This window comes from Musa acuminata, chromosome BXJ1-11 (assembly GCF_036884655.1).
Source record: "Musa acuminata AAA Group cultivar baxijiao chromosome BXJ1-11, Cavendish_Baxijiao_AAA, whole genome shotgun sequence".
Taxonomy (NCBI): domain Eukaryota; kingdom Viridiplantae; phylum Streptophyta; class Magnoliopsida; order Zingiberales; family Musaceae; genus Musa; species Musa acuminata.
In genome coordinates, this window is record NC_088337.1 from 19,411,704 (window position 1) to 19,427,139 (window position 15,436).

The 15,436-nt window shown below is 43.3% G+C and overlaps 1 protein-coding gene across 1 annotated transcript; it reads right to left on the minus strand.

The window, feature by feature from the left end:
* Positions 1-345: 345 nt before the first annotated feature.
* On the minus strand, positions 346-5,202 carry LOC135597237 (uncharacterized). Its single transcript, XM_065089932.1, has 5 exons — positions 4,929-5,202; positions 4,745-4,827; positions 2,759-2,814; positions 2,585-2,672; positions 346-644 (listed from the first exon to the last, which is right to left on the minus strand). The coding sequence occupies exons 1-4, from the start codon at positions 5,098-5,100 to the stop codon at positions 2,594-2,596; spliced, it is 390 nt and encodes a 129-aa protein (XP_064946004.1). The 5' UTR covers positions 5,101-5,202; the 3' UTR covers positions 346-644; positions 2,585-2,593.
* Positions 5,203-15,436: the final 10,234 nt, after the last annotated feature.

Here is a 15,436-nt window from a genome sequence, read left to right on the forward strand (position 1 = left end):
CTGTAAACCAGTACTGAATCTTGCTTTTCATAGTGCAGGACTCAGCAATATCTTATTATTTCATAGGGTATTATACTGGCATTATGTTTCATCGCTCATTAACAATGACATCGAGACCAGTTTGCTCATATGGCCCGAGAACAACCTACTTGCCTTGCATATTTTGGAAGATAATGGTAGCTGTGATAGTTGAGCTTAATGGAATTGGCGATGACCCCAAATTGGAGGCTCTGCTCAATATCTTCCTCAGACAAACAAGAAATATACAAGTCCATTCCTGATAAATTAAATTAAAACGGTATCGATAGGCCATAGAGGAATTTTGAGTTAGACGGGGGCTGCAGATAAATCTAACATGCACAGGCGATATCAGTTCTATTAATACTGACAGGCATTAAACTGTACGGTCTTAGTTTATAACAAGGTCAGAAGCTTCTGTAGAGGACAGGACAAATCAGCAACTGCTTTGATCTAAATTCCAGGAACATCAAATGTATGGAAGTAAATGCAGAGAACGTTAAGTATCTCATCTACATATATAGTTCTTGCAACTTGGAAAGTTCATTCAACTTAGCTTCAGGTTCGGACTGGGAAACAGCATCCAGATCAACAAAAGCTGTATAAGGACACCCCACCAACCTAACCTGTTGCAAGAACAAAGAGCACTTTATAAGAATCAGCATGGGCTGATACTGTTACTAGAAAGCTGTCCATGCACCCATCAACGAAAACCTACCTACATTTCAGTTGGTCAGAGCTAGACATGTTATATTGTTGTATAAATAATGGGGACATGTCTGCCCTTTATGACAAGGAAAATGAATACCAACTAACAATTATGGAATTACTTTGGTCCAGATAAATCCCAAATCCCACACTCGTGCTAGGAACATGTGAAACAACCCTTTCCCCACTTGTGGAACAAACACAGAAAACCCTCATCATGTCCTATCCTACACTTGTGCTTCCAACTTCCAAGTAAAAAAAACTAAAGCCAAGAGCATAAACTGAAAAGGAAAACAATGAATGATTTATCAGATCATTCAACACACAAGAAGATATCTTGTCCTTGAATGAAAAGAAGAATGAAGGTGGGAACAAAAATGAGAAACTTGCGTTTTGTTCCTAAATAGGTGGGAAATCCTTCCAACTCACCTTGCAACCAGCCAGATTTATTTTAGATATTTTGCTAATCTCATTTTAGCATATTTTGTTCATAATCTCCTTTGCTCACTATTATTACTCCCATGGGTTCATTAAGAAATACTAGCACCACCTAAGCCTTGAAGGCACTCAAAGGAGCTACACGGAAGTGACAGGAAAGAAGGTGGGCAGTGTTCCCCCGCCATCACTGGTCTCTGTTCAACAAAGCAGTAGAAAGAATCCAACAAAACTGGACCGCAACAGAATGCCTAGAGCCTGGTGAAGAGCAAAGTGGATGCCAAGCAAAGTTACCTCACCTAACTCTTCATATATCTACTGGAACAAAAAAAAGAGCGGGCTAGGTTTCCAGATCTTCAAGGTATTTATCTTATGTCCTTCATAAGTGAACTTTTTCTTTCATAAATGATGATGAAAAATGGCTATAAACCAACATTTTTCTGTCTGTTCAAGCTTTTAAGTTTCCATCCACTTTCTGTCTCCCATGTCGAACTTTTTATTGTAAAACCAAGAAACAAATATCATCTTTGTCATCATAGCTACAGTATGCACCCATGTATACTACCTTCATTGTGGTTTATAAAAAGAAAATAGTAGTTTGATAAAGGCAAGCACCAATAAAAATCAACTGATTAAAAAATCAGCCATACAAGTGTCCATTTCAAAATCACTTCTCCCTCCCTTGTCCCTTTTTGTTCTCTATCATCCAGTCATCTTCCTCACCTATATATTTTCTCAATCTTTTGAGCTATGATAAGATTGTGCCAACATTTAGGGAAGGAACATGCCTCAACAAGATCTCTCTCATAACAAATGTCATGGATGATGTCTAAAATTAAGAGAAAAAAAAGCCAAACCACCTGTGAAATGTACATTTGCAAATTTTTAAAGTTTCTGAATCATTTAAAATGCAATTTTTCATGGTTACATTTTTCAATTAACTGCCAATTTTATCTAAATTATTACTCTATCTTCTGCTATGTATAGGATTTTCAACTAGAATTTAACTAAATCATAGCTTTGTACTTGGATACATCTACACTTCAGATTGAACTTCTGGGTTTCAAATAGTCTGTCATCATTATCATATGAACATGCCTATAGATATGATAGCAAATTCCTGATAATTGAAATCCTAAAACATGAAAACTATAACCCACTTCATATTATGACAAAATACTCATATTCTATGGTACATAAGAACTTGAAATCCATTTATATTATGATCATAAAGCACTTCACACTGTACTATCATCATATTCTAAAGTACTTAAGAATCTTACTAAAACAATATATACTACCCAAACTAACATTTAAATGCACTCTAACGTGATAAGCTGATATAGAACTGCATAACTTAAGAAACCAGAAGCAACAAAAGATAGTAATCAATTGCCTTTGTATAATTTAAACACCATCTGACCTGGTATGGCTACTGATCTTTCAGACGCTTCTCAACTTCTTCCAATTCCCTAATCTCTTTGTGATATTTGCAAATGCGGAAGATACACCTGCCGAATGAAAATTATAACTGAGAACTACAAACCCAAGAGAACATGCATACTAGATAGTGAAGATATTAAATACTCTGCCATACCAATAAAGGAGACAAGCCAAGACACACAGAATGATGTTTCTTTGTGCCTTAAATATCTGCATCACAAGATGACAGTGCATAAACTAATATTAGGTAAGCAACTTTATATATATATATATATATATTCTTTGAAGATCCATGGACATAATAAGCTGAATCTAAGAAATATCATAAATTACAAACAAGTAGGTTCAGGGTAAAACTTCATGTGGGCCAGCACTTTGGGTTTCAGGAAAACTGCCAAATGATCACAAATAAGAATGTTTCAGGAACCTCAGGTGTGACAGCACTTCAAGTCCATGGTTTCTTGGCTTTCAATCATGGAAATTCATATCAACATAATTAGAAAAAAAATTATCTGAATGCCCAAGAAAAGGGAAAAAGACACTAATCAGAACATCTTGAATTGGTCAATCTGAGCATTATGGCAATCTAGGCCAATAAGAGGAAGGAAAACAAATTCAAGAAAATCTGATTTTTAAAAGTTTGGTTACTTTCAAGTTCAAGTCTAATGAATACTCCTGCGGTGGAACTAAACACAAGCAAACTTTACAAAGCTTTGAGCCTTAGATTCGAACAATGACTAGAATGAAAGGTCTTGCATTCTAAATTAAGTTTTAGCAGTTTCAGTAATATACAAGATCAAGAAACACTATAGAAAATTGAAATTTTCATACACTCTGGATTATACAAAATCATTTTGCATGAAATTCTACGAATAAATATTTGTTAGGCCAAACAAAGCAAAGATGTAGAAAGCTTAAAAGTATAAAGAGGTATTATGGAGTCTAATGCACCCTAATCTTGTCTCAAATGGAACCATCGGAAATTTCGATATTATAAAGTGAAACCAAATTAAGACCCATACCCTTTTTATTCTATCCAACCAAATCTAGATCATTTTCTAGATTCTACCTGGATTTTAGCTTGACATGGAAGTAATTCAGCTAGAACTTCAAGTTATGTCCAAGACCATATCTAAACCAGGAACCATGAGAGCATGTTCTTAAATTAAAAACTGGAAGATTAAAAGAAATTTGATAGAGCATTAAAATTCACCCCAATTTAGTTTCTAATTAGTTTGAAATACATGAGAACGGAATAGAAGCAAATTAAAAAGTTCTTTGCTGGAGTAAGTCCGATAGAACATGCTTTATTTTTGCTATATAAAGTGTATGGAATGCAACCCAAACAGTTGAGTTTTACCCAAGCAAAAGGTAAAAACCATCTGGGATAATCCTGTTATATGATATCTGACAGACCTTGAAATTTCAAAATCCGAGGGTTTTTTTTTTTTGACAAAACATATCCCTAATTTATTCCAGAAACTTCTTTCACGTAGAACAGGTTTCAGAATTTGACCATTCCCATAGACAACCAGAAAATTCCTTATTACCCAGGTAGAAATAGGCAGCATTAGAAGCATACACTGAACATCATCTACAATCTGTATCTGGTGTTTTATCAACACAAGGTCACATACTTGTGTAACAGGTTACAATTAGCGCCCAAGACATATCATTGATGGTCATTTACACTATGCAATAAGTTGTAGAAAATGATTATGGTGTAAACATCTATATTTTCTAACTAATTAGTAGATAAAGAATATCTAAAGATGATCCTGAAATGCTAATCACAAATAGCATTTCAAAGAACAAAATAGCATGATATTATGAGTAGTCTCTAAAATATCATGTGAATCATTCTGCTCCCCCGTCCAATTGCTCCTGTTCACCATTCTATTATCTTTTCTTCTTATAAGTTCTGCAAAAGCCTATATAGAGAGAACAAACAATTCCCTCCCAAAAAAATCATCATTTTGTTCTCTTCTCTGTACGTAAAAGTTTTATTATTATACCCGAACCGAAACAAGCAAACCCTAGATTCAACCACAGAAGAAACATTTGCCAAAATCAATAGAAAACCCTAAGCGTTTAGCAGGAAAAGTTTGAAGAAATCTCATGCGTCACAAGAAGGGCTTACAGATTTCTCGTATCGAGTCCTCTCTTCGATGGTACAGACGTCGGAGGTGCACATCAGCCGGTGCTCGTTCTTCCAGTGCAAATCTACAGGCAATTATAATAAGAGGAATCGAGCACAAATTGTCACACTCAATTGAATACACTAGAGAGAGAGAGAGAGAGAGAGAGAGAGATCATAGGTCTACCCAATAACTGGAAGGCGGAGAAAGGAAGGATGCCGGCGCCGGGCTGGAGGAAAAGCGACGCTAAGGCTACGATCCGCGACTTGATGACCCGCGGAGCGGGGAGGATTAGCAGCGCCGCCACTGCCGCCTCCGCTGCTACCACCGCACCCAAGATCACCCACTGCAACCCCATCTCTCTCTCTCTCTCTCTCTCTCTCGATCTCGATATAGAATTGTGCTCTTTTTCTTTCTTTCGTGTTACGGATTTGAGACTTAGCCAAGCAAAGAACCTTCTGGACTGTTTTATTTTTATGCCTTTAATGTATAAAAATAAAAAATATTATATAGTAAGAAACCATCGGCAATTTGAAGGGCCAAAAATTGGACTCAACGATGCCGGTGCTTCAAGAACTATCACATCCCCAAAAAACAAAAAAAGATTTATTAAATATTTATTCTCATATTTCATTTTTTTTATCTCATTTTATTATTGTCCAATGGATTATTTGTAGTTAATGGTGATGTATCCCATAGGCACTGATTCGATTACACCTGTCGAGTTTCAATTAGACAATAATAATAATAACACCATTTGCCTTCATTGTATTTTGAGTGAGGACTTATTCACCCTACAGTACAATAATACAATGCTTGAGGGTTCTACTATTATCTCCTAAATGATCTTGTTATGCTTTGATTTTATTTTTTTTTTTTTGTTTGAAGTGGAGATTTTGCTTTTGGGATGTGTGAGATGTTTCAAATACTTTATTGCCTTAAGCAGACACAACATAGAGATGCTGATATTTTATGTCATGCGTAGATGTATTTATTACATATAAGATGATATCTTTACGTGCATTGGGTTGGACGCCTTCGTTATTTTTCTGTCACCAGCGAATACATCATACGTAGATAAAACACTTTGAGATATATTAAATACTTTAGATGTTTTTTTATCTTTGGTATACTCATCATATGCAAAGGAGATATTCTCGGATGCATCGAGTACTTCGGATACTTTTTCATCTCACATAGATATATCATGAAAAAGTCTAAGAGTGTTGGATCGTTCGTATGCTTTTCAATCTTTGATAGATACATCATGGATAATAGAGGAGGATGTCTTTGGGTGTATTAGATATTTTGGATGCTTTTTAGTCCTAAATGAATATATTACATATAAACGAGACACTTCGATGTATATTGGGTATTATAAACACATTAAGCTTTTTATGTAGAGTTACATATTATCTTTTAATATATCGATGTTATAGTAAGATTTACCCATGACCAAAAGATTTTTTTGAGAAAGGATGTATGCACTTGGGTCGGTCAATCCCATATAAGCTCGACCTAAGCTAGTAGGTCTAGTTTGGCCCAACCTAGGCTAGTGAGACTAATTTGATCAACTTGAGTTGTTGGTTATATTGGTCGAGTTGGCTTAGCTCGACCCGAGCTAGTCGTAGCTCGACCCAAGCTAGTCGTAGCTCGACCCGAGCTAGTCGGGCCAATTTGCCCCACCCAATTTGGTTCGACTACTTTGCTTTGACTTGAACTAGTCGACCAATTTTGCATGACATATGATCATATTTAAATTATTTTAATAATTTAATTTTTAAGATTGGACTTCTGATGGATCATATTAATCTTTCTTCCGTATTGAATCTGATTAAGTCCTTCTGAGATCTGCCTGAGATGAGATTTAATCTCTTTAGAGATCTTTTAGGAATCTATTTTTATAAAAAAGTTATATCCTTGAACTATGTAATTATACTCTCTTGTTGCAACTTCTTTTCACTTGGTTGTTGCTTCATTAAAGTTCATGTAATTATATCTCATAGGCTTATTTATAGATCTTGAGGCTGAGGGTGATTCTGGAGCTTTGCATGGTGGCCATCCTCTTCGAGCATGGAGTTAGGGTCATGCTTCAACTCCCTACTGTAGTGGTGTTGAGGTAGATGATTCCAAAGCTGATATGCCCATTCTACCGATGAAGATTTTTTTTCTCCATGGGTCGAGACTTACTAGAACAACTTTAAACTGGTTAAGATTAAGGTTTTTTATTATTTCAGATCAATTCGAGCTTGTCCTAATGAGGTCATTGATGTTGGTTTCTTTGGTAGTGATATTGACATCAAATAGCATCGATCAGACTCTCTTAGGTTAGGTTGCTTTTTACTTCTTCTAACTCCGTAACTTATGTGAAACTTCATAGACATATGGTAGGTGGAGCCCCTATCTGAAACCAATTTAATATTGGTTTGCGATGATTACGTTATTTCCAAAAAGAACATTAATAATGAAAATAATTTATTTCACTATTTTTAGCATAGCTCTGAATGTGACATAATGATAATATGAGAGGAAAGATAGAATCACCGATAAAACCCATAAAATTAGCTATCATAGGAGTGAGTTCCTTATTGCCTTGAACCCATCTTTTGGAAGGCACAAGGATAGAAAATGTCGATCAAGTTGCTTGCGTCGATCAGGACTCTTTTCACTATAGCGTTAAAGGATTCAAATTGATATGATCGATGATCTAGATTAAAGTGTTCAAACTATTCTTCTTCGAAATTTATTTGTGCATCTTCGTTAAGCTGGTGTCCTTTATCAATATTACTTCAGGCATATGCTTTTAAAGTTAGTTTCCTGATAATTATATCAATTTATCTTTCAACTAAACCTCATTTTATGAATTCTTCAATTTGCATCTTCAGATAATAATAGTTCTCGATGTCATACCTATGATCCTAATGATACCTATAATATTTAGATTTATCTCTTTTTGTTAGCCAACACATTAGTGGATGAGATTCTTGCGAGAGTCAAAAAAAAAAAAAAAAATCTCAATTCGAAAAATATTAAGAAGAGTTAAGTCGGGTGCACATTCTCCTTCCAAGATTGTCTTGCTCCTCGAGATAGTTGAGGTGAGGAGGTCTATCTTCCCTCGGATGTTTTTTTGTAAGATCATCATCTTCTTCGATCCTAATAAAAGGGCCCTTAATAATGATATATTAGCTTGTTTTCTAGAGTAGTTCAGGAAATGTTTATGGGGTTTCTTGGCAACCGACCAAAAAAAACTAGTCACTTATCGTATCTTGTTATTAAATCTTGTAATGATCTACAAGGGACTTTTCTCACCCTATTGAATTGTCAGCCACTGCAAACTTCTTCATATGTCAAAGTGGAGCTCAAATTCTTCTGCAAAGTACTAAGACATAATCAAGGCTAGTGAAAGTTGAGAGTACCATTTCCTTGCGAGGCAATCGGACACATGAGAGCAATAAAGGTGATGATAAGGTAGGTATATTTTGGGTTGAGGTTATATCATGATTAATGCCACGCCACGCTACAGCCAAGTCAGCAAGAGGTGCACCCTCACACGCCGAGCCAGAATTCATACCAAGGTATTGCTTGGTACGTCCTATCCCGGAAAACTCAGAACGGCGCCGTATTGTCACGGACAAACTTCGAAACAGGGTGTTTGATGTAATGCTTATGTATGTCCGTGTCTTTTGGCATGTTCATACCTTGTACAGAATGTAGAGGGGCAGCCGAAGGCTTATAAGTCCCATTTTAGTTGGGTTGGTGGCCTCTTTAGGCTTGTAAATAAAGGTTGTGTCATGTGGACACGTGCGAGAGCTTTTCGGTCTGTAATGGACCATTTTACCCTTTGTTGTGCCACTGTTCAGAGCTTGTAAAGTCTGTTTGTAATTTTCTTTGTCTATGAAGTGTTTTTCGGAGATGTTTGCTTGTGGATCCCGATTGAGGCGTTCTCTCTAGCCCGTTCTCTCTTTTGGTGGTCCTAAGGGACGATGGGAAGCTTCGGGTTGGCTGACCTTTGCGGACGGACACGCAAGGGTGCCGCACGACTTAGGCAAAACCAGCTAAGTCCGTGTCATATGGTATCAGAGCGGGACAAGCACTCATAGAAACACTTGACATGCAAACGTGGGGGACCTAGCGGGGCTGCGTTGAGGGCAGTCAGCAACGCGCGACCGTTTGAGGGAAAACGGGCATGGAGATGTAGGGAAAAGAGTCGCTCAGAGGAGTGGGCATCTGAGATTGGCATTCAGAGGAATGGCCAACCCTTCGCGCAAGAGGCACCACGAGAACAGGCAAGCTTGGAAGAATTTGGAGCGCACAAAGGTTGGGATGGCTGAGTTTGAGCTACGGCTCAACGTTGACAACTTTACTTGATGGTGCTCAAGGCAAGCGAGGCGCTTGGCAAAGGACGAGACCATGCAAAGTGGAATGAATTGCTCAGCGACCGAAAGAGTTGTGCAAAGCTCACAGAGGTGAGGGGAATTGCTAACTCGAAGAATTCGGTACTCATGCATGGGCTTGTATGCGGACAATGGATTGTTCGTGGCCATCCCAAGGCGGTCGAGACTCGGCGCCATGGAGCATTGAAACTTTCTCTTCGGCATGCGAAGGATACGTCCGGAGGAGGCTGAAGTGTGCAACGAGTTCAGTATGTTGCTAGGCCTTGAGGGGTGCAGCGGTGGCTGTATTGACGTGGAGGCGCAATCTAGCAAGTGCGTTTGCAAGAGGCAGAACAATGCACAGTTTGTTCAGCAGATCGGAGTAGTCCAAGGGGATGGTGGTCTCCGAAACGAAGAGAGATGTTGCTCCAACGGGACAGTTATCCAGTAGGGATAAGTCTCGGCTCTCCAGAGGGAGAATCATGTGAGACGGACTTCACATGTTGAGGAGGAGTACCTCACAAACAACAACTCCACGAAGCTCAATGGACCGAGCAAGCAGCGAGGAGTTGTCACATGATCTCGCTCGAGAGAATGCATGGGTGGATGCATTGCGAGATCAAGTGGGGGAGCGACCTAAAGCAACTTAAATGAAGGCACACTTGGAGTCGATGTGGAGATCGGACTCAAGGGAGGGCTGACCCGTGGAATGGTGGGCACGAGGGCCACCATTGACTCAATGCAAAAACGAGGAGCGGAGCAACTTGGGTGTAACTTGGCGAAGTACCCAAGCCGCATGAAGGGAGCCAGCATAGAAGTTGGAACGTGGAGCAGAGGCACAGTGCTTTCCTTAGACAGAGGTCAAGGACATGAACTCTTGCAGAGGCAAGAGTAGGATCATGTTGTTCCATGGGTCCTTCACTCTGACGGAGCGGACTCATCTTGCATGGTGCTGAGGAAGAAGGGAGCTTCTAGGCACATGCACCTTATCTCGGAGAAGCATTTGATGGAGGAACTAAGGCGACTCAATTTGCGAGGGCGAAGTTGGGTTCAGAAGGCCTTAGCACGGGGCAAGAGGACGCAGAGGCGGGTACTCTTGAAGAATATGCCACAGTGTTGCCATTCAAAGTTGCCATGAAGGAAGCGGTGCGCAGCGGAGATTGTGCTGGTAGGGGCAGAGGCCCAGGATCCAGACAATGGTGCACAAATTACAGTGAAGTCGGTGGACTTCGGGAGCTACTAGGCGACGGACTGTCCTAGAGCGGTGCTTCATCTAGGTGTGACCCAAGAGTGGGTGGATGAAGGTCGATTGCCAAAGGAGCGAACAAAATCGAAGGTGGAGGAGACCCTGCGATGTATTGGCAGAGGCCACACATGGAGGGTTCACAATTCGAGTTTATTCCACAAGGATCAGAATGCAATGGAGATGTCACCAGGAGGCGACATGGTGCAGCGGATCGTGGTGGAACAGTTCGTGGCAATGCGACACACACGACATAGTCCCGGGAGGGACTAGATCATATGGAGGTATGATCGGGAGCTACTGGGAGCTCCACTTCGGTGAACAACACAACGGCAAGAAGGGCTATGGATTCAAGGAGTGAAGGCCATGGTACCACAGAGGCGGGTCTTCCGTGCGTGCATCGAATTTTGCTTCGGATGAAAGCCTTGGTCATCAGCATATGGGGGCTGGGTTCCACCAAGGGAAAAGTTCGAATGTAAGTACCAGTGAGTCCCATGGGAGGGACTTGATCATGCAGAGGTATGATCGAAGCAACTGGAGAGTTGGACTGCTCCAGAGCTCATATTCGCTTAAGGGAGCCCGGCAAGTCAGAGGACAAGGCCGAGTAAGCGAACGTTGCTACCAAGGAAGCTAAGGAGAACAGAATCGGTGCAAACCCTACAATGTGATGGCAGAGGCCATGCATGGGAGTTGCGGTCTGTCTTTCCATCGACCAAACAGACTGCTTAGAGAACACAGAGGTGTTGAAGCAGGGGGGTCGAAAGGGGCGAGGAAGCGATGACGAGTCCAGAGGGACTTAGCTACCCAAAATCAAGCATCAGTTAGAATGGAGGTGGACTCAGAGGAGTGCCACGGAGACATATCTACTGATCGTGAAGAAAAGGGATGCAGATGCGAGGCGACGGATAGTAGGGCCATGGGCATGGCAGCGCCATGGTACCGCAGAGGCGGGACTTCCGTCAAAGTCATTGATCCCTTGCTCTCACGGAGGGAGAGCGCTTGGTCGTGAAAGGGGCCGAGGAGGTGGAGCATGCAGAGGCAATCTCCAAGTACCGAGACAAGGCTGAAGGGCAGAGGCCAAGAAACTTCGTAAGACCGGTGTCAACAAGTTTCTCATCAAGATAGCCGTAAGTGAAGGACTTCGGGTCATGCAAGAGTGCACGACCAAGGAACGAAGCAGGCAGTACGCGGTGCTGTACCTTTGCTACTCAGTGGAGTAGGCGGCAGAGTTGATGGAGAAGACGATACAATCCCAGAGGCGACCTCATCTATCAGAGAATTACTCCAAGTTGGGGTGAAAACTTTCCGCATTCCAGAAGTTCGATGGCATTGAGAAGGTGAATCACAGTAGCTAACTCAACGCAAGGAGTGCAAACACTTCAAGTGCTTCAGAAGTGTGAGCAAAGAGCAGGCGAAGGCCAGTAACCAGCTCGATGCATGAAGTACAACCTCGAGGAGGCGGGGGAAGTCAAGTAACCTTTGCCTTCTCAACTCTTAAGAGAATGGGCGAAACCGAGTACCCCAGTTCTCTTATCTATCCAGCAGAGGAGCTCTGCACAAGTTCAAAGACCCTTCGAAGATAATGGAAGACAATAGTTGTCAAATCCTCACCAACGGTGATCAGTGCTACTGAGAGTAGATTGTCCGTTTCATTTCCCAACGAAATGCCAATCGAAAGCGGAAGTGATGCGAACCTACTTGGATGCGACAACTAACTGAAAGAAGAGTCAATGAGCAGATTTTGTGGAGGAAGGACCCGAAACTTCAGAAGTTTGCGAGGCGATGCTCGTTAAAGCTCCAACAAGCATCCACCCAGTTCAAGTAGCATGTGGAAATTTTGAGAAACTGGCGCAGTAAGAATGGTCTTTTCCTTCATTTGGTAGATCTGCAGGAATCAACGAGGATCAACACAACTCAGCCAACCCCACACCAGAGTCAGAGTCATTGGTGAGTTGAAGCAGCATGGCGGATCAAAGGTTCGACTACTCAAAAACAGCAGCGGAGAGCAGCTGGGAGCCAGGAGGTGCATTGTAGCTGGAGCAGAAGACTGAAGACTCAGCAAAGGTGAAGAGTTGCAATGTTCACAAAGGCTTCGACGAGGACGTCGAAGGGATAAGTGGGGGAGAATGTCACGGACAAACTTCGAAACAGGGTGTTTGATGTAATGCTTATGTATGTCCGTGTCTTTTGGCATGTTCATGCCTTGTACAGAATGTAGAGGGGCAGCCGAAGGCTTATAAGTCCCATTTTAGTTGGGTTGGTGGCCTCTTTAGGCTTGTAAATAAAGGTTGTGTCATGTGGACACGTGCGAGAGCTTTTCGGTCTGTAATGGACCATTTTACCCTTTGTTGTGCCACTGTTCAGAGCTTGTAAAGTCTGTTTGTAATTTGCTTTGTCTATGAAGTGTTTTTCGGAGATGTTTGCTTGTGGATCCCGATTGAGGCGTTCTCTTTAGCCCGTTCTCTCTTTTGGTGGTCCTAAGGGACGATGGGAGGCTTCGGGTTGGCTGACCTTTGCGGACGGACACGCAAGGGTGCCGCACGACTTAGGCAAAACCAGCTAAGTCCGTGTCAGTATGGCACCGTTCCATGCTTCCTGGGACGACGACCGCACAAAGATACCATCTCACCCCTCGAGGAACGGTCGTCACACAAAACCCGCGTACGACCGACCCTCATACAATAGTATAAAAGACCCTGGCTGGCATCCAGCCCAGGGGGAGGCAAAACAAATCAACCCACCACTAACTTACTCGTCGGAGGAGCCAAAGTCGGCAATCACCTGACGAGGGTCATCCTTGCAGGAAAGCGACCACTCTCAAGCCACGAGCATTCCGACCTTAGAGTCGTCAACCAGCATCCTGACGGCGAGCCACTAACCGACATCCGAACCGAGAGATGCCAATCAACATTCCGGCGCTAACATCCCATCTCGAGGGCTTGACCGACCTCGGTAACCAGCTCAGCTGACCGAAGACTCTCGACATCGACCCGTGGACCAAGCCATACTAACTCATCAGCAATGGCGCATTAGTTCACCAATATTTTTGGCACTAGAAAGAGGGCTATGTCGTAGAAGCATCCCACAAGAGCTCTCCCCGAGGGAGAATCACCGACTGGTCAACCCTCTATCGGGCCCGGAGATCAGCCCCTCCCCATCCTCAGAGACGAGGGGATCCCAGCCTCAACGCCAGATCGCTACTGGTACCTGTTCAATGACCTAGGGTTGTCACCCCCCGGACTTACCATGGGACCCTTGACTATTTCACCCGAGGCATTCCTCGGCCTGGCCAAGCAAATACAGGCAATGACAGGGATGATGCAGATGATCGTCCCACTCATTCCCCGGATCGTGCAGCTAGAAGCTCCCCCGACCGACCCGACATGGCAAAGGTCGGGCAGGGAGTAAGTCGGGATCGGAGAAGCCCGAGAGCATATGATGAACCCAAGAGGCTTGCCCGAGCAGAGCATACCCGCACCCTGCCGGATCACTCCGCCCACTTCGAGCCTGATACCATATCATTCGACTCGGCGGATGACTCGTTCAGGATCCAGTTGTCCCGGGTCAACCAATTCATGGACGAGTTCCAACGCAAGTTTCAAAAGTCGCGGGGCCAAACGGGCCAAGGCAACTCAGGCAGATCCCCCTTTACTCAGAAAATACAAGACAAGCCTATACCCCTCAACTTCAGGCTACCGGCATTGGAAACGTACGACGACGACTCCGACCCCACAGAGCACGTCGCCGCGTTTCGGGCTTAGATGGCCCTCTATGGCACCTCTGATGCCTTGATGTGTCGAGCATTCTTGACCACCTTTAGGGGGACCGGCATGAGCATGGTTCAGCTAGCTACGCCAATCCTCGGTCTCGTCTTTCGACCAGCTCACAAGGGAGTTCGAGCAGAATTTCCTCGCCAACATGTGACCTAGGCCTTCCATGGCCACCTTGCTCGTGTTATCCCAGCACGAAGACGAGTCGCTCTCTCAGTTCGTGGCATGTTTCGCCACTAAAATCTGGGGATTTTCGGATGCTCATCCTTCTTTAATCATACAGGCATTTCTAATAGGTTTGAAGCCTTCAAGGTTCTTCTGGTCGTTGATCGAGAAGCCACCACTGACCATCCCCAAGATGCTCCAGCGCACTAGCTGAAGCTCTGGTGGCAGGAAGGGGAATGGACGGAAAAAGGGCAAGGATGGAATAGTCCTAAGGAACGACCTCAGCAGCCTCGACGTAACCTCGCTGGAGGCCCGACCGACATGAGCTGCTACTGTTGAGGCCCTCACCTCTCCCTCTGAACACATCTCATACCGAAATATTTCTCCAAATTAGGGAGAAGGGCCTCTTACGATAGCCCAACCCCATGAAAGCTACTCACAAAGAACGGTCCAAATATTGCAAGTTCCACCAAGACTACGGCCATGACACGGAAGACTATCATGACCTACAGAATCAAATCGAGGACCTAATCTGAAGAGGTCACCTCGGGCGCTACCTCAAGGAACCCCAGGAAGCAACTCCATGCCCTAGGGGATCCGTCGAAAGGCAGATCGATGTCATTTCCGGAGGAACGGCAACTGGCGGCAGCAGCTCAACGGCGAGGAAGGCCTACACCCGGAGTATGGTGGAAAAATGTCCCGGACCTGAGCTCGAGCCTGAAATCACTTTCGGAGCCGAGGAGGTCGAGCGCTCCCATCACGATGATGCTTTGGTGATCTCCATCCGGATCGCCAACGCGCGAGTCAAAAGAGTAATGGTTGACACCGAGAGCTCTGCCGACGTGCTATATCTCGATGCCTTCAAGAAGCTCGGCTTGACCAAGGAGGACCTCACCCCCATGGAGTCAACATTCATTGGATTCACGGGGGATTCTATCTCCTCGCTCGGGACCACCATCCTCCCTGTCACCATCGGGGAAGAGTCGAGAGCAAATACGATAATAACTACCTTCATGGTAGTCGATCTACCCTCGGCCTACAATGTCATCCTCGGTCGACCGACGCTCAACAAGTTAAAAGCAATGGTTTCCACCTACCACTGGGCCATCAAGTTTTCAACTTCGGTAGGGGTCGAGGAATCCT

Bases quoted from the DNA above. Each gene is read 5' to 3' on its own strand.
- LOC135597237 (XM_065089932.1), bottom strand. From the start codon at position 5,100: ATGGGGTTGCAGTGGGTGATCTTGGGTGCGGTGGTAGCAGCGGAGGCG. The intron at 2,815-4,744 runs GTAAGCCCTTCT...CTTGTGATGCAG, and splicing joins GGACTCGATACGAGAAATCT to ATATTTAAGGCACAAAGAAA. The intron at 2,673-2,758 runs GTATGGCAGAGT...TTCATTCGGCAG, and splicing joins TTGGCTTGTCTCCTTTATTG to GTGTATCTTCCGCATTTGCA.